Genomic DNA, 22,145 nt, shown 5'->3' on the forward strand with positions numbered 1-22,145 from the left:
GGGGGGGGGGGGGGCGGGGTGAGCCCCGGGAGGGGCGGGGGGGAAGGAGGAGGGAGGCGGGGACGGGCGCACAAAATGGCGGGCGCCGGGCGGCGGTCACGTGGGTGCGGCGGCGGGGAGGGCTGTGGCATGGCGGGTGGGGGGGCGAGGGGCGCTGCGCCCTCTCCGGGGATGCGCTCGGGGGCCTGCCTCGTCCTGTGTGCTGCTGCTGCTCCGGGGCGATGCCTCCTTCCGCCGAGGACACTGGCCGCGGGTCCCGGGGGACGGGGAGCGGCTGGTGGAGGAGGGAAGAGGGCTGTGGGGAGCCTTGGTAGCGCCTGGCCCTAGGCAAGAGGCAAAGGGGGTTGTGCTGCCTCCCTGCTGTGGGGCTTCTCCTTTGGTTAGAGAGGTGAAAAGCAGGGGCTGGCTGTCAGCTTTGGGGTTGCCAAGTCTAAGCATCCATTTTATTAAGTTTTTGGGGGATTGGGAAGGAATTGCCTCATGCCTCCTCACCTGGTCTCCTGCTATTGACCGTGCTCAGGGCGGGCATGTAAGTGTGGCTGCTTTGATGCTCACTTGTAAGTGAAACATGAAGTGCTTCCCCTGTTTATTGCTCCTGTGAGGAGGAAGAGTATTTCTGATGAACTGAAATGGGCTTGCAGCTAGACAACAGGCTGCACTGATTAGCTGTGGTAAAACACACTTTCCACTATGAATGCAGAGAAATGAAGGTTCCATTAAAAAAAAAAAAATCCACTTCCCAAATTCATGAGCCTTTGTATCTTGGTTAGGAACTAGAAGAAGCTTCATCTGTTAAACATATTTTTTTTTTTTCGTAATATGTAGGCATCTCTTTCTTCACTGGTGGTGAGGCGCTAGAGCAGGTTGCCCAGAGAAGCTGTGGATGCCCCATCCCTGGAGGTGCTCAAGACCAGGTTAGATGAGGCCCTGAGCAACCTGATCTAGTGGGTGGCATCCCTGCGCGTGATGGCAAGGCTGGAACTAGATGATCGTTAAGGTCCCTTCCAACCCATGCCATTCTATGATGTCATGAGCCCATATATTTGAAGACATGGTCACTTTTGGTAGTCTGGGGGGGGTGGAAGGAGGAATGTTATTGTTAATTTTGGGAATGTATTTGCAAGAACATAACATGCTATTTGAAGTGTGCTACCTAAAGCATAAGTAAAAAACATCAGGTTTATGGGTGGGGGTCTGTCTGACAATATAACAAGGTATTTCTGCTGGAAGTGGTTAGGTACAACTGCATGCTAAAAGTAACTGCCCCACCTTGACATTTTCTGAGTGAGCGCACCACTACACAGGCTCAGGAAATAGGCTCAGCTATGCCAGTCATCAAAATAAGTAGAAGATATATAAAGACTATCTTATTTTCCGTTACCATTGTCTACTCTTCCCCCTTCTCTCCTGTGGTGGTTAATATTCATCTGTGGCCTTAATTGAATTACAAGTATCCTGGGATATAAATTTTGCCTTTGAAGTGCCCAGCATTCTGCAGATCTGTTTCTGGTGTGTGGAAAACGTAATGGTAGTGGAGGCAATTCATACTAAACCTATTCCAGCTAAGTACCCCAAGCAGCAGAGATGGTAACAGTTGGATAGGCACAGGGTTGTGCTTTATGAGAACTACAAAACTGATGTGTCTCTGGGGATTTCTCCTCTAGTTTTATACTGTAAATGGAACCTGAACACTTCCTTCCTGTAAGGAATATTCTAGAACATTTAAGTATTTGTTAACTTTCTTTTGGCCTTGTATCCAAAGGAGGTGTCCTGGTGGCTTATGGTGATTGATTTAAGCGGTGTTTGGAAAGTGAAGGAATCCAGATGCCACTAACATCAGAAAGTTCACTAAAACTTAGCTACATTCCAGCAAGTAAACTGGGGAGGGAGGAATGGAAGAAAGAAGTAAAGAGTGTATGTGCTATAGTGTGTTTTTTCTCTTCTATTTTTTTTAAAAATCTATTTGTTGGTGAAACATACTTAACTGATTAGTGCTCATTAACACTTTGTAGCACCCTGTTATCTTACTGAACATCACTTTACAACTAGTAGACTCATTCTGTACTTCCTGTAGTGTCCTTTTTCAATCATGCCTTACTGAATCACGTTTTTAAAGGGACTGAGCACTCACAGTAGAATTCAGTTAAATTAATACTAAGATTAGTACTAAAATTTGGGCCCAGTGGCACAGAGGAAATTGAGGGTTCTCGTCTCCTTGCAAGAGAGAGTGCTACATTCTGTTCCAGGGATTGGAAAAAAAGTCAGACAAGGTCCTCACCTGCTTTGTAGAGGCTTGTAATACTCATGCAACTGATGGTCCAGACTGTCATCGGATGAAGGAGGTGCCAGTCAGTCTGCTCTGCTACCAGTTCATCTCCAAAACTGCTCTTTGGAATTCCACAGCTCATCTCGGTCAGAGGAACTTGCAATTAGTTGCTGCTTGGAGCTGCTTAGCTAATTGGATGCTGAGGGCAAAGTTGGGGTAATAAGTTGCCTCTGAATTCTTGTTAGGCCTCAAGTAAGAAAGTCACAGGAGCAAAAGGCATTGAGAAATGAAAGAACAGAATAAGAAAAGCTAGCAATAGCTCTATATGAACAAGTAAACAGTAATCAGAACTAATGTTAATTCAGGTTAATTTGATGTTAAAAAAAATAGCATAGAGAAAAATGTGTCAATTACAGTTTTTTTTTTAGCTTTGTACATCTACGTCAAGAATAGATCCAGGGGTGTGAGGCAGCCATGCAGCACTCTCTCTAATGTTAAAATGCTGGATTATTAGTGAGAAGATGGACAGTTTTGTGGCAAAATGAGTATTCTTGTGAGAAAGTACAGTGGAAGATACTCCTCTCTTGAACTTTGCATTATTTTTTTCCCCTGGAAAGCAGTGTGAAATATGTATGTTATGTCTTCAGGTCCAGGAGAAGCAACCCATTCATGAAAAATGTTGGGCTGGGCCAAGTAATCAAGCCATTCTTGGTCATGATGTCATGGAATTTGAGGATGGTTCAACTGATAGGAGAGCCCTGGCTGCAAGCACAGAAAATGCATCCAAATAGACAATTGCTTTCAGAGATTTTACATCTATAATTACAAGGTTGATATTTCTGAATTTAAGGCTTGCCTAGACTGGCTTCTGTTTCAGTTCAATATTTACTTGTAGCTGGGAAGTGGAATGGGCATGGAGCCTCCATTCCTTCTCTGTCTCCCCAGTCCTAGGAGGGGTATTAAGTAATCTGTTACAAAATAAATTCATAAGAAAATTGGGGGACAGTTTCCCTGTGCCAGATTGCTTTTCCTCACTGCAGATATTTCAATCTAAACTGTTGAAAAACTCTGGCTAATAGACAATGAATAAAATCTGGCCTGTGTTGGACTGGGGGGGAGATTAAATGAAACCTGGTGGGCTTTTTGTTTTTTGTTCCATTTGAATGCTCTGATTCTTTGATAAATGTCAGGTGCATGATTATTTATAGTATGCAAGGTACTTTGTAACTGATACACCCACAAGCCTGTATTTCATGTGTTATACATCTTAAATCAGTCAAATTCATAGTAGTAAATGTCACAGGCAGCAATATTCAGGAAGAGGGGAAATAGCCAACAGGAAGCATGAAAATGAGGAATGTTTTAGATGCTGGCCTTTCTTGTATTTAAATGTATTTAGGCAGAACAGGTACCAGTGATTTCAGATCAGTTAGGGTGGATTAATATTCTCAGCGGCACATGAAAGCTGTCCATTTTTCAGCCCATGTGGGAAAGTTTATGGTTTTGAACGTGAAAAGAGAGGTTAGGAGAGATGAGCAAGCAGAAGCAGCACACAAAATGAGAATGCCAGAACACAATGTGGTTGAAATTAAAAACTCTTGAGAGTGATTAGTTCAAGGGAGAGGGGATGCTCTTTGTCCTGATATCTGAGAACTTCTTTGGTGTCTTACAAAGTCAGCAGGAGGCTTCCCACCCACCCCTAATTTGGAATGAAATAAAATGCTGGAACAATGAAATCTGAAAGCTTTACTTGTGTACAGCTCATGCTGCATCCACATCTCTGAGCTGTCTTAAGAAGTTTCTGTCTTAAGAACTTGCTTCTTTCATTTTTTGAAGGGAAGCTTTCTTGACTGTAAAGAACATAATACTTACTATCAAGGCCTCTACAGGAAAGTTTATTCTAGAAACCTTTGAACAGCTTATGGGAGAAAGACCAGCCGGTCCAAATGCACCTAGTGTACAGATTGGTAGCTTAATTGAACACAAAAAGGCAGCCTTGCAACTCTGGCACACAAGTGAAGATTACTTTCAGGACTGTGAGAAATCAGAATCCTCCAAGACTACAATTAAACAAGGATATATATAGATTTAGGAAAACAGCACTAGGCTAGAAGGTTGACCTGCACCTGAGTAGAAATTCTGGTCCCTCTTCAGATTCATATATTGTAAGGCAATAAGGTTTCTCAGTAACTAATATTACAGTGAATGTTTCCTTCTTGTTCCTCTTTACAGTACAGTCTTCACACCAATTAGGTCTCTGTGCAGGACTCAGAGAATAGGAGTAGTATGTCTTCAGTCTCCACCCAAAAGCTGATTTTCTGATACGATGATGGGGGCCTGGTCCTGAAAATCTGTGGAGAAGATGGAGAACTGACAAGGCTTGACCAAAAGAAAAACACCTTTTCTCACAGGGCAAGAACAAGATCAGAGAAGAGCAGCCTGATGTGGGAAGAGTTTCTGAACTCGTGTGGGGTTCCTGTAGGGACAGCAGATGCCCTGGCAGGTCTTCCCGTACTTTCTCTGGCTTTATAGGCTCACAGCAAAAGCCTTTTGGTGTTGCCAGCTGCTTACTACTATGCATTTCTCTCCTGCTTCTTTCAAGGAAACTATGATTAGAGGGTACTGTGGCCTCCCAGCATTTGCTCTTATCTCTGCTGTCTTGCTCCTCTGACCAGATTGCTCTGTCTTCTTAGACAGGAATGTTACTGATATTTTGCCTTTTTGGCACCCCACTGATAATGCTTCTAAACTCTGAGAATGCTTTATTGTCCCTCTGAAGAACTGTGTGTTGAAAGTAAAATTTGCTACCTGTGATGAATTATTCACAGGGATACACTAATTTTCCCTGGCAAGAGAGATTACTGAGGGAGGGTTTGGGAAAATGGAGTACCCAGAGCACCTGCTATAAAATCACCAGGAGCAGCTAAAATTGCCAGGCTGTGTGCTGGCTTTACTGCATGCGCTTATTGTATAACAATTTGGAAGGATTAGGGCTGGATGTTTTCTCATGTTATTGCCTCAGATGGGAAGCTGAGCATTTACTCACCTGATAATGCAACATAATCTCGTGATAAAGGCTGAGTCTCATATTCTGTGATGCCACTTGCATGTGTTATGTTCCAGACACAGTCACTGAGCACAAGATGGGTAAAACCAAGTGGCTTTTTTTTTTCAGCTTGAGTTATTCAGACAACTGTATTAGGTTAACATAATGATCTCTTCTGACTTTATACGGCTATCACTACGTCAGGAGAGCTCTGCAACGTTAAGTGTACTGCTGTATTGTTGGCAGAGCGCTCTTGCAGTGTACCATCTGCCACAAGCGAAGAACACTCTGCCCTTAAAAGCATTTATTTCCTACACGTTTATGAGCCAAGCTACCGCCGCCAGGGGGGGCACGGGGCGGCCTGCGCCGGGCCGGGCCTTGGCGGGGGGCAGAGGTTGGAGCCGGAGCAGGCCGCAAGGCCGGGGCCTCGCCAGGGCACCCGGCCCCGGGGGCGGCGGGGCGCGGGCGGTGGGAGCGGGCCGGGGGTGCTGCTGCTGGTCCGGCCCGAGTCCTAGCGAAGCCGTGGAGGGATGTGACCGATGGGTGCTCGTGTGCACAGCTGGCGGTGTTTTGCCGAGGGGCGCAGGCGGGCGGGTGTTTCCCAGGGTGGTTTCGGAGGGTGAGCTGGCCGTGAAACCCACGGCCTGGAAGCCAGCAGGAAGTTGCAAGTTGCCAAAGCAGCGAGGTGCGGGGGTGACCTGAGGAGATGGCGTAATTTGAGCTTGATCGGTGTTTAGAGATGATTAGACGGCAGGCGTGCAATGGCTGAGCACCCCAATGGGTGTGCAATGGACTGCACACCCCAGGAAGTTGTCTCTAGTCCTAGGTTCATTTCTTATCACAGCCCGCCCCGGCTGGGGCTGTACTTGGCCCGTGCCTCACGCTCCTTTCTCTTTCCTACCCTAGCAGCTCCCAGTAAAAGATGGAGAACATCCTGACAGGCTTGTGTGGCACCGGCCCGGAAGATCCGCTCCCGCTGTGGGTTCACGGCAGCATTGGCCATTGCTTTAACCAGCTGACATTAAATGTGATTCCTCATGTGGTCCTTGCAGTGGTCAGTGCCTGCTTCCTTGGCACTCCCAGGTATGACAACTAACTCGTCTAGCTCTTGATTATTATGCAGGACTGGAGGTGGGGTGGAAAGGCTAGAAATTAGATCTCCCTGTAATGTACAGAGTGTGTCCTTAGAGAACAACACGTTGTTACAGTGCTATTACATTTGTCAGCATCTGTCCTAATTCAGAGTACCGTGTTCAGCTCTGGTCACTCCACTGCAAAAAGGAATCCAGAGAGAATAGAGAGGATAGTGAGAAAAATATAACAGAAAATAAGTGAAAAGAATTTCAGTGAATGGGGATTGGGAAAACTGGGGGTCTTACGGGAGAGGATATAAATCCAAGGTGGGATGGAAGATGTATGTAAGGTCATAAGTGGTTCAGAGAAACAAAAAAGTTTTCCTTTTTACTCTCTTGAATTTGTAAACATTACAATGTTCACTGATATTGAAAGGCCGCAAATGGTAATGAAGCAAGTGATAATGAAATCTTTTGTTGGGCAATAGATAATAGACTTCACTTAAACAGCATCACTGAAACCAGGAGTGAGGAAAAAAATATTTATGGAGAAAATATCACAAAGATGAGAGAAATCAAGGGTTAGAAATGTGACACAGAGAATTTGATCATCAAGATGTTAAATATACTTTTCTGTTAATCTTCAAGGACTGGATGTTAAATATACTTTTATGTTAATCTTCAAGGACTGGAGTCTGATATGACCACAAAATATCACAGCTGCAAACAAATTTATGTAGATAAAGGCTATCCACAGTATCTGAATCTCTGGTATTGATTTTTTACTGGACTTTATTGACCTGCTCTAGTTTAGCAACACCTAGAATCTGAAAAGGTTACAAATCTAGGGAAGTGAAGACACAGGTTACAGACTGGGAAGTCTATACAATGGAATTAATTAAGAATGAAGAGGGAAAGAGGGAGGAAAGAAAGAGTGTTGACTCTCCTTGTCATGAGATGTGATGGAATACCAACTGTGAAGTTTTTTCTGCTCTTTCTCCCCTTAGATCTGGCTCTGAGGTGCCTCACCAGCCAGGCTGGAGATGTAGAATTGCTGCTTCTTTTATACTCACTGGCCTGTTCGTCGCTGATATAATCCCAGCTGCCATTTCTCAGCAGGAGCTGGGCCCTGTGTACCTGGAAGTGCTGGCCAGTGGCATCGCTGCACTAACATGGCTCACTCATGGCGCCGCTCTGCTCATGCTCTGCAGGTCCATTCATGGCTCTACCAGGGGCCCTGCAGCCCTGGCTCTCCTCACTCTCTTACCCCTACCTTCTCTCATCATCACGCTGGTCTGGTACTGCAGAAGTGGGACAGCTTGGTCCCCTGCCCACCCTGCTGTCTCCTCCAGGTTCACCATTCTCTGTCTGCAGCTGGTGTCTCTGCTGGTGTATGTGATTAGCTGCCTCTTACCCACCCCTGACAGGCACAAATTCCTCTCCATCAATAGCTCCTGGCAGCCAGACCAGCTCATCTCAGAGCCAGGCATCTCCGTGTCGGGTCAGCAGCAAGTGGCAGAAGATGGTGAGAGCTGGCTCTCACGCTTCTTTTATGCTTGGATGAACCCTCTTATGAAATGTGGCTATCAGTGGAAGCTGAACCAGCCACAGGATGTCTATCTGCTTCCTCGCCAGCTCCAGGCTGCCAGGGTTTGTGATCGGTTCTATGCCTGCTGGCAGAAGAAGGCAGCTCTGCACCAAGTAGAGGAAGAGACGGTGTCTCTTACTAGCCCGATCATTGCTGCAGGCGATGGGAGTGGCGGTGTCCAGGACAGCTTGCACCGTGCCCAGGAGCCCGTGAGACTCTTCTCAGTGCTTCATGCGGTCTTTGGGCCTCGTTTCTACTTGCTGGGACTTCTCAAGTTGGCCGGCAGCCTGCTCGCTTTCTCGGGCCCGCTGCTTCTGAACCTGCTGGTGAACTTCATGGAGTCGCGGCAGGAGCCCCTGAGCCATGGGGTGCTCTATGCACTGGGGCTCTTTGCTGGCTCCTTCCTGGGTGCTCTCCTGCGCAACCAGTTCAGCTATGAGGTGAACAAGGTGACACTGATGGTGCGGGCTGCAGTCATATCTGCTATCTACCGCAAGGCCCTGCGTGTCAGCAGCACCAGCCTTTCCCGCTTCACCGTGGGTGAAATCGTCAACTTCATGAGCACGGACACCAGTAGGTTGGTCAACTTCTGCCTCAGCTTCCACGAGGTGTGGAGCCTGCCCTTCCAGTTTGCCATTACCCTTTACCTCCTCTACCAGCAAGTAGGGGTAGCCTTTCTCGGAGGCCTGGCCTTGGCACTGCTGCTTGTGCCCATCAACAAGGTCATAGCCAACCGCATCATGATGAGCAACAAGGAGATGCTGCAGCACAAGGACGCACGCGTCAAGGTGAGGGGCAGCTTGTAGCTCTCTGAATTTGTTACGGTATTCTCTCCCCGTTTGTCTTTGGAACATTGGATTTTGGCCACTTGTGGTGAATCCCAAGTAAGTGAATTGAGTCACAACTGTTGGGAAAAGTGCTAGTGGGGGCACACGTGTAAGTGGTTCAAAAGTATTTCAGGGTGAGGCATGTTCACCACCTGCAAGATAGCAAACCTCTACTGTTTGTCTTGCCCCCGAGCAAGTTAAAGTTCCCTTGCAGGTTCCTTTTCCACGTGTAGTAGTTAATGCAGGTCTCCTGATTGCTTCCTTTAGAGACACTTCATCCTGTTACTGCAGTAATCCTATCAATGGTGAGGTATCTTTCAGTCTGGACAAATGCAACGAGCATGGATGTAGTGGTTTTATACCACTCCAGCTTGGCACCCTCAGTCAGCTTTTCCACAGCTGTTTGGAGCTTTTGAAATATTTATCTTCCTAACAGAAGATGCGTCTAGTTGTACGGGGTGTGCTGGACCTTCTCCAGCTATTGCAAGACTGGTTTGCTAGGTGAACTCCTTCTTACTGGTTTTCTTTCATGTCAGGCACAAGCACATCTCAGCTTGCTCTGCACATGCTGACCTGAGAGCAGGAGCGAGAGGGGAACATGCTACAGGGATACCTGAGCTGCTGGATGTGAGCCAGCTTGGCTCTGGACACAGGCTAGCTGTGGAGCTGTGTAGTGTTTTGCCTTTTCCTGAACCTTACACAGCATAGGTAGCTGAGCAAGCTGGTGGAATGAGAAAGGGCAAAGTTCTCAGTAGCTGCCACTTGAGTTTATGTCTCTGTTAGCAATAAATGGCTCTTGGTATCTCTAGCCTGGCCCTTAGCCCAGCCCAGATGCCTAGCTGGCATGTGGTGTGTTGGGCAGACACTGGTTACTAGATGTGATTTTCCCCTTTGCCTGCAGCTAATGACTGAGTTCCTAAGTGGCATTCGTGTGATCAAGTTTTACGCCTGGGAGAAGCACTTCAGCACCAGGATAAACGCCTGTCGGGCTAAAGAGCTGCAGAAGTTGCGAGCCATCAAGTACTTGGATGCCGTGTGCGTGTATCTGTGGGCAGCACTGCCTGTTGTTGTCTCCATCGTCATCTTCATCACCTATGTTCTGTTGGGGCACCAGCTCACTGCCACAAAGGTGAGTGAAGGGGGAGGTCCCAAGTGATAGCACGGTTCACTGTGGGTAGCATTGAGAGCTCTAAGATACCTCAGAGCTCTAACTAGAAGACTAGGTAGAGTAACTAGGAGAGCCTAGTTAGAGGCCTGAGGCATCTTCTCTGTGAAATGAACACCTCCTGCATCTCCCCACAGCTCTTCAGGCTCTCTTTGGTGTAGCTCTTTGGAGAGTACAAGATGCCAGGGAAGTACAGCCTCCAATTTTATGTTTCTTTCGTTACCTATGCAGGTGTTCACAGCGTTGGCCCTTGTAGGGATGCTCATTCTCCCCCTCAACAGCTTCCCATGGGTGTTGAATGGGACCTTGGAAGCCAAAGTTTCCCTGGATCGAATCCAACGTTTCCTTGAGCTTGTGGACCAGGACCTGGAAGCTTACTATGCCTTAGGTAATGGGGAAAGATGCTGATGGGCTTGGGACTGAGCAGGGGATGTTTGGAGCAGGGAGCTGAGGTGTGAGGCCCAGGGGCAGTACTGGAGTACTGGAGTACATCGTGACATCGCTGTCACGATGTGATTCAAGACATTCAGTTGGCAGAGCACAGCGAAGGCACTTCATTTGTGTGGAAAACGGGATACAAGGCCACAGCATTCATCTTTACCAAACATAGGCCACTGCTTGTCCCTGAAGAGCCCCACCATTAGTGTGCCTCTAGAGGAAGCTGCTCCCTTCCCTGTCCAAAGCTCCTCTGCCAATAAAGCCTTCAACAACCTCAGCTTGGCCTGGCAAAAAGGTTTGGGTGTGTGCCCTCTCCTGAGCCATCACTGCTCCCTTTTTCTCCTTCCTTGTCGTTTACCAGTTCCCTTTCACCTTCAACAATAAGAAAACCAGGTAATCCTTGCCGTGTCTCTCTGAGAGCCAGCGGGTCACCCTGTGTGTCCAGTGGGAGTTGGAGACAGGAGGGTTGGAGGAACAGAGATACGTATTTAAGGACAAATCAGTAGGCAAGCGCCTCATTCTGGGGTTGGTCCAGGGCATCCTGGCTGTGCCCTCTCCCTGCGTCTTCTGTTTGGGAACAAAACTGATAGTATTTGCTATGTCAGGTCCCTGTCATTCTCTGTCCTTCTCATTGTAGTGCTGCTTTTCCCTTGCAGGGAACCCTTCAGGTACAGCTTCTGCCATAGAGATGCAAGGTGCAGATTTTTCATGGGCACCAGGCGAAGAAGAAAGCAGCAGCCAGCCCTTACCCACAGGCAGTCTGCAATTGCACATTGAGAACCTCTCAGTGAGAAAGGTGAGCAGGAATGCAGGAGGAAACAGAGAAAATGGCCCAAGAGGAGCTGGGATGACGTGTTTTCTTGGTCTTATGAGCCATATATCAAGATCTTTTGGCCCAGAGGTGCAGGACACATCACATCTCTCAGAGCTGAAATGGGCTGGGGGAGTTCAGGCTTGGCTCACAGATGGAAAAAAACTCTCTCTACTTTCCACCACTGCTACAGGCAAGGATTAAGCTGGGCACGCATGTGGGTTCCAGAATAACTTGGTTGTCAACACTCCTTGCAGACTTGTGTCCTGCCTTATCAGCAATCTGTTTTATGCAGCAGCTGTGCTGAGCTCTGTGGCTGTATTTGTGAGACAGTCCTAGCTTAGGACAGCTGTCAGCTTTCTTGCAGGCTCAAGAAGTGTGGCCAAGCCAGCATGTATTAGCTCACCAGGTTGCTCCTTTTCATTTCCCTTTACAGGGGATGCTGTTGGGAGTTGTTGGGAAGGTCGGCTCTGGCAAGAGCTCTCTGCTTGCAGCCATCACTGGAGAGCTCATTAAGTAAGTAACCTAAAGACTTCTCCCTGCCTGGTCCCTCCACGCCACAGCAGGCAAGGACCATCCAGCACTGCCCATATTTACAGGTCATTTTGATCTGCCAATAGTTCACCTTTGTTGCCTTTCCATCCACCTCTGGTGTGCTTGCAGACAAGGTGGTCAAGTGTATGTTTGTGACCTGGAGCAAGGATTTGGTCTGGCCACACAGGAGCCTTGGATCCAGTTTACCACCGTCCGTGAGAACATCCTGTTTGGGCGGGAATATGATGCCAGGCTGTATGAGGAGGTGGTGGAGGCCTGTGCCCTCTCTGAGGACCTGAATGTGAGTGCCTGAACTCGAAACCTTCCTGGGCCTCCTCGGCCAGCTTTTGCATCCAGCCTGAGCCACACTGGGAGGAGTTCTCATTCTTGCAGGCTTGAGCCTGCTTTGCAATGTGCCAGTCACAGAGGCTGGAGCTAGATGATCATTAAGGTCCCTTCCAACACAAGCCATTGTATGATTCTGTGATTGGCAATCCCAGACCATACCTAGCCCCACTTTTCTTAAGGTATGAAGTCACTTTGGTAGCACTTTGGATGGTTTCCTCTGCACCGAGTTCTTCATCCTGGGGAAAGATCATCTGGCTGTTGACTGCCAGGTTCTTCAGGCAGGAATCTATCAGCAGCTGATGCTCTTTTGGGTCAGAGGGCACCTCCCTGGAACTGAGGGGCTGCGTCTGTGGTCCTCCCATCAGTAATGCATATATTCTGGGTTTGAAGCTTGTGGCTACGTTACCCAGTGAAGTTGCTGTTACACCCAGTAGGAAACGTGCCTCTTCCTCCAAGTTTATCAACTGGAGCCTGATTTTCCAAAGTGCCAAGCACTAGAAGCTCCCGTTTGCTTCAGCAGAAGTTGTGAATGCTCTATAAGGATAAAGTATTTATTTGCCAAGTTGTAGACATTGCCTATGGAAGTTGTTTCTGACTACCGAAACTCAGCTGTTTTTACTGTTTGGATGGGCCCTGGCGTTATTTTGTTGAAGGCACAGCTACTGCCCTCCCAGAAAAGTCCTAGGCACAGAGTTAGAGTTGTCTCAGACCAGACGTTCCTCAATGGGTGGTTCAGATGGGGCCACCTGCTGGAGCCTCAGAGACTCTGTTGGCATAAAGGTTGCCAAGTATGCCAGTTGTCTGCAGAACCAGTGTGTGTACTGTTGCATTGTTTCATTTCTGGTAAGTGGTCACCCTAAGGAGTTACTGCCAGAGTCAGGAGAGGGATCCCAGCATTCTGATCTTGAGTTCCCAGTAGCTTCCTGCCCCTTTTAAATGGATTTTCTTGAATGTTTCAGATTTTACCAGCAGGTGACCAGACAGAGGTGGGCGAAAACGGCGTGACACTCAGTGGGGGACAGAAGGCTCGAATAGCCCTTGCCAGAGCTGTTTACCAGGTAAATAGCAAAGCAGTGTGCTGTGCCCTGTGCCAAGGCGGATGCAAAGAAGTTGGAAGCACGCAGCTGTGCGATGCGTTCTGGCAGCATGTCTTAAACCACATCAGGCTGGCCCAAAGGTGCTGTCAGTGTGCCATGCTGAGGCACTTGCACTCCTCAGCACTGCCTGCTCAGGCAGGGCCAGAGGCTGTATCCCCGTCTTTCGTCTCCCTCAGGAGAAAGAGCTTTACCTCCTTGATGATCCCCTGGCTGCCGTTGATGCAAATGTAGCCAGTCATCTTATGCGGAAATGCGTTCTTGGAGTTCTCCAACACAAGACCAGGATCCTCTGCACCCACAGGACTGAGTTTTTGGAGAAGGCTGATGCCTTGTTGTTGATGGACAATGGCAGGATAGTCAAGACAGGTACAGTGGCTGTCTTTGCAATGCCCGTGTGCCAGTTTTGAATGGCTTGAGCAAAGATGGCCATAAGGAAGTAGGATTAACTAGGGGGGAACCCAAGGAGGGATAAAGAGCTTGGGAACACTGCATGTGGGCAAAGGCAGTGTGGAATGGAGCTTGCAGATGCACAGATACAGACATGGGGAGCTGATAAGGCAGAAAGCCATGGCAGGATATAAGGAGCAGAACCTTCAGGGAGGCAGCTGCTGTGAGAGGAAATACGGGATGTAATGATAGAGCAAAACTGGGCCATTTTGTACCTGGTGTCTGTTCCTCTCAGTCTCTGAAGCATTTGCATGTCTCTTTGCAGGCACACCGGCTGATATCCTGCCACTTGTGGAAGCTATCCCCAAATTCAAGGATGTGGACAAGAGGCAGAAGCACAAAGGTCAATGCCTGGCAAGCTTGGGGGTGGCTGGGACAGTACAGCTCAGCTGAGCACCCAGGCAGAACCTGTACCTGATGGCTGCTGGCCTTAAGCAGAGCTCCCACCACCCTGCTGTGCTGTGGCGGTGCTGATCTGTGGGTAGTCTGTTCATAGGGGGAGAGAAGACATAGGTGTGATCAGGTGTTGGTCTGGAGGAGTGTTTGAATCTGCTTTTCTGTTTGTGGTCTGGATCTGGATGAAAGTCTGCCAGGATTGGTGCACCTATCTTGAAAGGGGAGAGAGGAGGGAAGAAAAGTCTTCCTCGTAGCCTAGGTTTGTTCTGTATGCAGCAAGGAGCAGCTCCAGGAGGTACTTATGTTGCACTGACCTTTGCTTTTGCTTCCATCCCCACAGCCCCTGATGAGCAAAGCCAAGAAGAGGACATAGAGACAGAGGCAGAAGAATCACCCCAGGACAACCATCTTCTCCACAAGGAGGAGGAGAAGAAAGAAGGGGCAGTGGCTTTTCAGGTCTACAAGGCATATTGGTTGGCAGTGGGCAGCTGCCTGGCATTATCCATCCTCTTCTCACTGCTCCTGATGCAAGGTGAGGCAATGACCCAGGAGCACATCTCTCTTTAGATGTTCCTCTCGTTTTGTTTCCTGGCTGTGTGAAGTCCAGGGAAGGAAAGAGGCTGGGGGTTTAATTGCTCTCTCTGTACCAGCAAGACCACTTTTCTCTTCCACAAACTAAGTAAAGTAGCATGGTGGGGACAGAGGGGGGGAATACGTGGGAGCTGGCTCTTGCCTCTCATTTGCTGCTGCAGTTGTGTGGCTGCTCCTTTGGCACTGCCCTGTCACTGCTGCAGCTCACGGCAGTTCCCTTGCTCCTGCTCTACTGGAAACAGCGCAGAGTGAACACAAGGGGAGACTAGACTGGGCAGTGAGACAAAAACAAAAGCAGCCCACCTACTTCCATTTCAGTTTTTCTGCTTTGTATTTGCTGACTTGAAGGTTGAATCCCTCGTTATACAGTCTGTCTCTCTCTGTAGCATCCAGAAATATCTCGGATTGGTGGCTCTCACATTGGATCTCCAGCATATCCCAGACAGCAAATACCTCTGTGATGGTCTGTTCAGCTTCCCTGCCATCTGCAGAGCTGCTTCTCTTCTCCACTGTTGGGCTGGTGTAAGTGAACTCTGGGCAGGAGATGCCAAAGGAAACGCTCCCATTTTGCCCATGTGTGTTTCCTGTGAATATCCTTCTTGAGACCGCCCCACTGTAGGGGATCTGCATGGCTGCTTTGAGAAAGACAGAACTGAAATCTCTGTCCAAAGATGGAACTGTAGTGCTTGTAACCTGAGGCAGAAGACCCCTGGCTGTATATTAATCAGAGCGTTTGTCTCAGCATAGCAAAGGAGGAGTATCAGGCTGAATTATCCTGATTTCCCCTTGAGTCTGTTCCTGGGTCCTGCTGCCCTGTCTGAGTTTACTGCCATAGGGACCTTGGCAGATTCATAATCTTCCTCCTTCCCTGTTGTAGCTCCCCCGTTCAAGCCCTGGACACAGCCCCAGTCCCTTCCAACGGGTCAGCGGATGTGAATTTCTACCTGATGGTTTACGGGAGCATTGCAGGAGCCAACTCCCTCTTCACCATTTTTCGGGCCTTCCTCTTTGCTTATGGCACCATCCGTGCTGCCACTGTCATCCACAACCGACTGCTCCAGAGGGTTATAAAGGTAATGGTCAGAAAGTCCAGGACAGTCTGGGGTTCCTGCAAGTCGTTCTGCCCTGCTATTCTTCTCACAGCTGGGAGTAAGGGTGTGAGAGATGGGTTTCTGCGGGCATTAGCTGATGAGCTGCAGCTGACTGGCTCTTGCTTTCTTGTTCCCTTGTTGCCAGGCCACGGTCACCTTCTTTGACACCACACCAACAGGCCGCATCCTGAACCGCTTCTCCTCAGACCTGTACTGCGTGGATGACAGCTTGCCATTCATCCTCAACATCTTCCTGGCCAACATATACGGGCTCCTGGGCATGCTGGTGATAATCACCTATGGCCTGCCTTGGGTTGGCCTGGTCTTACTTCCTCTGGCTGCCCTCTACTTCTCTATCCAGCGCTATTATCGGCGCACGTCCCGGGAGCTCAAGCGCCTGTACAGCCTCACCCTGTCTCCTATTTACACTCACTTCTCAGAGACCCTCTCGGGCCTGAGCAGCATCAGAGCCATGCGGGCAGCACAGAGGTGAGCGGAAGGGAACAGCACGCAGAGAGCCAAAACTTTGGCTTTATAGACCGGCGCCATCCTGACGTGGGGCTGGGTACAGGGCGGTGGGAATGCCCGTGGTCTGGGGCAGTAGGAATGGGGGTTGAGTGGTGCACGGTCTGGTGTGAACCTCTGTTGTGCTCCTGGCAGGTTCGAGTTGGAGAATCAGCTGCGCCTGGAGCAGAACCAGCGCTGCCTCTTTGCCAGCAACACAGCAATGCAGTGGCTGGACATCCGCTTGCAGATGATTGGGGTCGCTGTGGTTACTGCGATTGCAGGAATTGCCATCATCCAGCACCAGAAGCATCTGGGAAATCCAGGTAGGCTGCTAGGGATGGTTCTGTCTCCACACTTGGGCTGTGGCCCAGGGGTTCCTCTTCTCCCAGTCCGGAGCTGCACGTCTCCTTTTACCAGAGTAGGATCCAGAGCTCCCACTCCCTGTCACTTTGCTTGTTATCCACAGCGTACTGCTTCAGCTCCCATTCCCCCTCCTGCATGGCCCCATCCTAGAATGGGATCCCAGACTCCAGAGTGCTGACTTCTCACCTGTTTATTTGTTCTGCAGCCAAGATCCCAGCCCCGTCCCTGCCATTAACACTTGCTTATGTTTTTCTCCTCTCAGGACTTGTGGGCCTGGCGCTCTCATATGCCCTGTCTGTCACAAACCTTCTCTCAGGCCTCATTTCCAGCTTCACTATGACAGAAACCATGATGGTGAGTGTGGAGCGGACAGAGGAATACACTACAGACATCCCTGTGGAGCCACAGGATAAAGTGGTCCAGGTAAAAGCTTAAATGTGTTCTCAGGGACTGGCCCTGTGCCCTGCACTTGCCTCCAGGTGGAGATGAGAAGGTTTCAGTGTGCAGGGAGGGCCCTCACCTACAGAGTCTCTTCTGATCATTTGTCCTTTACCAGTACATCCCACGGGGGGCTGAACTTCAGGCAGGAGTTGTTGAAGAGGAGTTGTTGAAGGCTAGAATGACAGGAAGGGTAGAAGAGCAGAAAGGGGTGGTAGGGCTAAGCTGTGAGGGAAAAACAGGCATAGAAGGGGGCTGAAAGTAGAACAGGTCTGCAGCTTGAGTCTCTTTGAAAGCTAAACAACAATGCAAAGGGATAGATGGGGCTTGGTCTGTGTGAAGGTGAGGCTGAAGATGACAGTGGGTCACAGTCACGCTCTGTCTCACTCTGGTGGCCCTCCTAGGTTGCTGCTGACTGGCCAAGCCAGGGGCTTGTGGAGTTCCAGCACGTGGTCTTGGCCTACCGAGCAGGCCTGCCCAATGCACTTGACGGAGTGAGCTTCACCGTGTACCCCGGAGAGAAGGTGGGGATTGTGGGTCGCACAGGATCTGGAAAATCCACTCTTTTCTTGGCACTTTTCCGTATGCTGGAGCTGAAAGCGGGCCGGATTCTCCTGGATGGTGTTGACAGCCGGCTGGTGGGCTTGGAGGAGCTGAGGTATGGGGGTCTGAGCAGAGCAGGGGGCAGCCCAGGGGGGTCAAGAAGCTGAGAACTGTCAGTGGTTGAATGCCAATGGGAAGGATGAGGTGGAAAGGGCTTACTGCCTGTGCACCCTCTTGTCTTGGCAGCTCCTTGTGAGTTGCTGTGTTGTTACTGTAGAGCCGTGCTGAGGAAACCAGGCTGAGTATGTGGTCCATGCCCTGTACCTGTGTCTCTAAACTATGCAGAGAGAGACAATGACCCCAGGAAAAAAAAAAAAAAAAAAAAGTCTTAGATTTTCTGCAGACCCCACCCCATGAGCTCTCGGCTCTCCTTTGCTTGCAGATCTAGGCTGGCCATCATCCCCCAGGATCCATTTTTGTTCAGTGGTTCAATCCGGGAGAACCTGGACCCCCAGGGAAAAAGGACAGACGCTGAGCTTCACGAGGTGCTAGAGCAGTGCCACCTGTGGGATGCAGTTACTCAGATGGGTGAGTCTGAACCCAGCATGGCGAGGTTGGTGAGCTCCTGGGAGAGGGGAGAAGGCCTCAGCTTGGGCAGGGAACTGAGGAAAAGAGGCCGGGTGGATGCAGCAGGGAATTGGTTGGGCAAGGCCATCTTGCTGATGAGTCCATGCCTCGGTAAACACCTGAGGGAGATCCTGGTCCCCTTGTTCTAGCCAAGCATTGCATCTCTGGGCCAGCTGTTGATGGCGTCTGAGCAGAAGAGCTCCAGTTCCTGAGGCTTGGGCCTGAGCAGGATTGGGATTTTGGGTGCTGCTGGGAAAACCCCAGACCGGGAAAGCTGTGTGGGGGCTACACACAGCCTGGTGGGGTGGCTGCTGAGCTTGCCTCCTGCAGGTGGACTGGACAGTGAGCTGGGAGAGAGAGGAAAGTGTCTGTCTGTGGGACAGAGGCAGCTGGTGTGTCTGGCAAGAGCCCTCCTGACGCAGGCCAAGGTGAGTGCCTGCTTCTGGCAAAGCGAGGGGTGGAGGAGCTGCTGACAGCCCTGCGGGCCTGGCAGGACGGAGCTCCAGAGGTGGGCTGTGGTGGGGATGGGTGGCCTGTGCTACCTTCTCAGGCTGTCCTTGGGTGGGGGTTGGGGTCTCCCAGAGGGTGCCTGGGAGCTCCCTTCGCTCTGTGTCCCTGGCAGGTGTTGTGCATTGATGAGGCCACAGCCAGCGTGGATCAGAAGACGGACCAGCTGCTGCAGCAAACCATCCGCCAGCGCTTCGCCGACAAAACCGTTCTGACGATTGCTCACAGGTAGGGAGGAAGCAGCACGCGGCGTGTAACTTCATCCTGCCGGGGTGTTATTCCCTCACGGGGAGCAGTGGTTACGCCTGCCATGCCTGGACCTTGAGCTGTGATGAGGCTTTTCAAGTGTGAAAGGGTGGAACTTGCCTGTGTGCCTGTTCCGCTTTATTGCTGGGAACTTCTGGATGTTAAAACGTTGTACCTAGAAACTGGGGGACAGCAAAGGGCAAAACACCACATCGTGTGGCAGATGGCTCCCCTGGGCACTGCCTGCTAGCACCAGGGAGAGAATGAGGCCATGTGGTTCTGCCTGATGGGGCAAGGAGCAGTGGAGAAACGTCCTACAGAAAGGAGCAGTTGGACCCACGGGTGGAGCAGCTGTCTCTGCCTCTGTAGAGGGCACTCCAGGACAGCCAGCGGCGAAGGGCTGCAGCCAGCGTCTGGCCAGAGGAGGCAGAACTCGGTAATTCTGTTTCCAAACCCGAGTCTTGGTCCTAGCTTGCACTTGATGCTGGCCGGCTAGGCATTTCCTAGGCAGGAGAGGGCAGCAGCGCTTGCCACACGGAGGAGAGATTTAATATAGGAGTAGGGGCAGAAGATAGTTACAGGCAGAGGGAGGAGGACAAAACACAAATACGGTGGATATGGAGAAGGGATGGGTCAGTATTAGGCAGCGGTCTCTGCCCAGAGTACTCTCACTGTTGCCAAGTGTAGAAAAATTTGGAGGAGGGATGTGTAATTGTACGTAGGGTGTTTTAAAGGGAACTGCTTCCCAGCACAAAGGTTAGCACAGAAATAAAAGTCAAACAAGCCGGTGGTGGGGGCTTGTGTCCTGCTGCACAGATGTGGCAGAGGTGGAGGACAGGCAGGGCGAGCTGGGCCTCGTGAGTGACTCGAGTGGGTCTTGTTCAATGAGCTGATGGGAGGGAGGCAGGAGGGTGTGGTGGGAACGCAGCTCCTACGCTAGGGAGGTTATGCAGAACTGGAGCAGAAAGGTAAGCACACTGTGGGTTGTGGTGTGTGTTTGGGGTGAGGGCAGGCCTTCTTTGATGGAGGAGCAATTATTGAGAAGCAGCAACAGAGGAAGGACTGACAGAAGGCAAAGCAGCAAGACCGGGTTGAAGATGGTCCCAGCCTTTCTTCCCCTGGGATGGAGACGGGAGAGCAGTAAGGAGGGAGAGGTAGTGATGGGCTTTTGTACCCGTGGTTCTTCCACACTATTCAGCTTTGAGTGAACCATTCATTGGACGGGTGAAATTTAGGGCTGGAAGTGACAAGTGCTTGTCCTTTGCCCCCCTCCATGTCACTTTCAGTGCTGCAGCCTGGCACATTTTTGGGAATGAACCAGTGTCCTGAACCACATGGTGCTTTAATCTGCCCAAATCCTGTGTCCTGGCTTCCTGACTTGTAGTTTTGTAGGGCTGTAGTTTCTTACTAAACAATGCATGACTGTGCAAAGACATTCCTGCTGCCCCGTCCTTCCTTCCCAAGGCCAGCAACGAGGAGATCCCGGTCTTGGGCTACCCCTTGACAGCAGGCAGAGCAGCATGTGGGGTTTCTTCACTAATTTGTGTCCTGCCCTTGGCTGTTCCGCAGGCTGAACACCATCCTGGACTCGGACCGCGTGCTGGTGATGCAGGCCGGGAGAGTGGCAGAGCTGGACTCGCCCAGCTACCTTAGCAAGAAGGACGGCTCCTTGTTCCAGCGCCTCCTGCACAGCGGGCAGCAGTGACCTCCCGCCTGGGCTGAGCCCAGGCAGCCCCACTGGCTCTGTGGCTGGCTTTCCTCCAGCCTCAGCCAGCAGCGCTGTCCCTGCAGGGCCAGGAGCTGCCGAGGTGAGAGAAGGAGTTGTTCCTGCCTGCAGACAGCAATTGTGTGTCCTCAGGGACGGAAGCATGGCGCGGCAGCCCATCCTTTAGTAGGAAAGGTGGGAGCTGGTGCTGAGGGCCATGCAAGCCTGGCTGGCGGGGCACTGTTCACCTCCCAGGCTTCCCTGTGAGATTACAGAGGGCTTTTCTGTTCACTGAAGAATCAGCAACTCCTAGGCTGAGACTTAGTCTCACGTGCTGTTTAAATAAAGTGGAAACATCATCGTGAAGCTCTGTTATTTGGGTCCCTGTCCCCTGTGCCCCCCAGACACAGACATCCTTGTGAGCCACAGGGGTGTGCCCTCTCTGCACACAGACAGCCCTGCCTGCTCCCTTGCACTGTCAGGGGACCCTGACCACTCCAAATACCCCAGAAGGTTGCACCCAGGAGCCTTGCTTCCCTTTCTCCAGCTTACAGTGGAGAAGACCTTCCCCCTGAAGGGCCAGAAGGTGATCACACTGGAGGCCTCTAAGACTAGTTTATTCCAAGACCATTTTTCCTAGGGGAACTCCCTGTGTCTCCTTCCCTGCTCCCAACTGCACAAACGTATGGCTTCTTTCAGTTTTAGGATCGATTTGCTCTTCCCATCAGTGTTCTTGGACTCACTTTTGAGCTTTCCCCTTCTCCGCAGCGCTCTGAGGCAACACCTAGCACGTACACACTTTTGCTGTGCTGTCCTGAGGCAGGTCCCCCCCTGCCTCTAAGGCAGCCTGCAGGAGCCATCCCCACCCCCTGCAGCCCAGGTCCACTCTTTGTGACCCTGATAACCTCGGTGACCTTGGCTTCCCAAGCAAGGCAGCCTCCGATTTTTGGAGGCATCAAGGTCAGAGACCCTGGGAAGGTCCCTGGAGCTCTCCCAGCAGCACAGTGCCAAGGCAGTGAAGTCAAGGGCTTCCAGGCAGTGAAAGGCTTATGGTGGCATGGGGCAGAACAACCCCTGTGCCACAACCTGCGTTTGTACGTTTGAGCAATCTGATCTGACTGGATGTGCTGAGAGCGGGAGATGGATGTCCAGAGGTTCCTTCAACCTAAATTACTTTATGATTCTCCGATACACTGTTTCTGGGCTTGTATTTGTTTTATTTGATAAAGGTACATCATCCATCCATGTATTAAAAAAAATAATCTTTCTGAGGAAGCCCCAGTCCCTTCTCGCAGGTCTCCCTCCTGGCTGAGCGTTCGCTCCTCTGTCCACTCTCTTTGCACATCACCTTGAACTCAGCTCTACGACCCTACAGGCCAGTAGTAGGGTTTTTGTTTCGTTTTGCTTTGCTTTGCTTGTAAGAGCTCCACTGCTTAACCCCTTGTTCCTATGAGGAGGCACGGAAAATCCCGGCAGGGAGACGCTGACGGC

At 50.4% G+C, this 22,145-nt stretch overlaps 2 protein-coding genes across 6 annotated transcripts in view; one reads left to right on the top strand and one right to left on the bottom strand.

Annotated features, from left to right (window-relative positions):
- Window positions 1-2,408, bottom strand: part of ZNF318 (zinc finger protein 318) — a 28,515-nt gene extending 26,107 nt beyond the window's left edge. The window contains exon 1 of the mRNA XM_035320605.1: window positions 2,279-2,408. Coding sequence (XP_035176496.1) covers window positions 2,279-2,408 — 130 coding nt within the window. The remainder of the gene's footprint in view (window positions 1-2,278) is intronic.
- Window positions 2,409-4,346: 1,938 nt separating this feature from the next.
- Window positions 4,347-20,662, top strand: ABCC10 (ATP binding cassette subfamily C member 10). 5 transcript variants are annotated; one of them, XM_035322569.1, is made up of 22 exons: window positions 4,347-4,769; window positions 6,219-6,395; window positions 7,393-8,761; window positions 9,702-9,929; window positions 10,197-10,353; window positions 11,060-11,199; window positions 11,651-11,730; window positions 11,878-12,049; window positions 13,056-13,154; window positions 13,370-13,559; window positions 13,906-13,983; window positions 14,377-14,568; window positions 15,014-15,149; window positions 15,505-15,700; window positions 15,864-16,207; window positions 16,379-16,548; window positions 16,851-17,011; window positions 17,431-17,684; window positions 18,012-18,157; window positions 18,527-18,624; window positions 18,819-18,931; window positions 20,519-20,654. In XM_035322569.1, exons 2-22 carry the CDS (start codon window positions 6,235-6,237, stop codon window positions 20,652-20,654), a joined length of 4,620 nt encoding a protein of 1,539 aa, XP_035178460.1. In that variant the 5' UTR covers window positions 4,347-4,769; window positions 6,219-6,234. The 5 variants fall into 5 exon arrangements, 4 of the variants coding, with proteins under 4 accessions (XP_035178460.1, XP_035178458.1, XP_035178462.1 ...); XM_035322567.1 differs by lacking the exon at window positions 4,347-4,769 and adding an exon at window positions 5,659-5,706; XM_035322570.1 differs by lacking the exon at window positions 4,347-4,769 and having other exon boundaries at window positions 6,235-6,395; window positions 20,519-20,662.
- Window positions 20,663-22,145: the final 1,483 nt, after the last annotated feature.

Source organism: Oxyura jamaicensis, chromosome 3, assembly GCF_011077185.1.
Source record: "Oxyura jamaicensis isolate SHBP4307 breed ruddy duck chromosome 3, BPBGC_Ojam_1.0, whole genome shotgun sequence".
NCBI lineage: Eukaryota > Metazoa > Chordata > Aves > Anseriformes > Anatidae > Oxyura > Oxyura jamaicensis.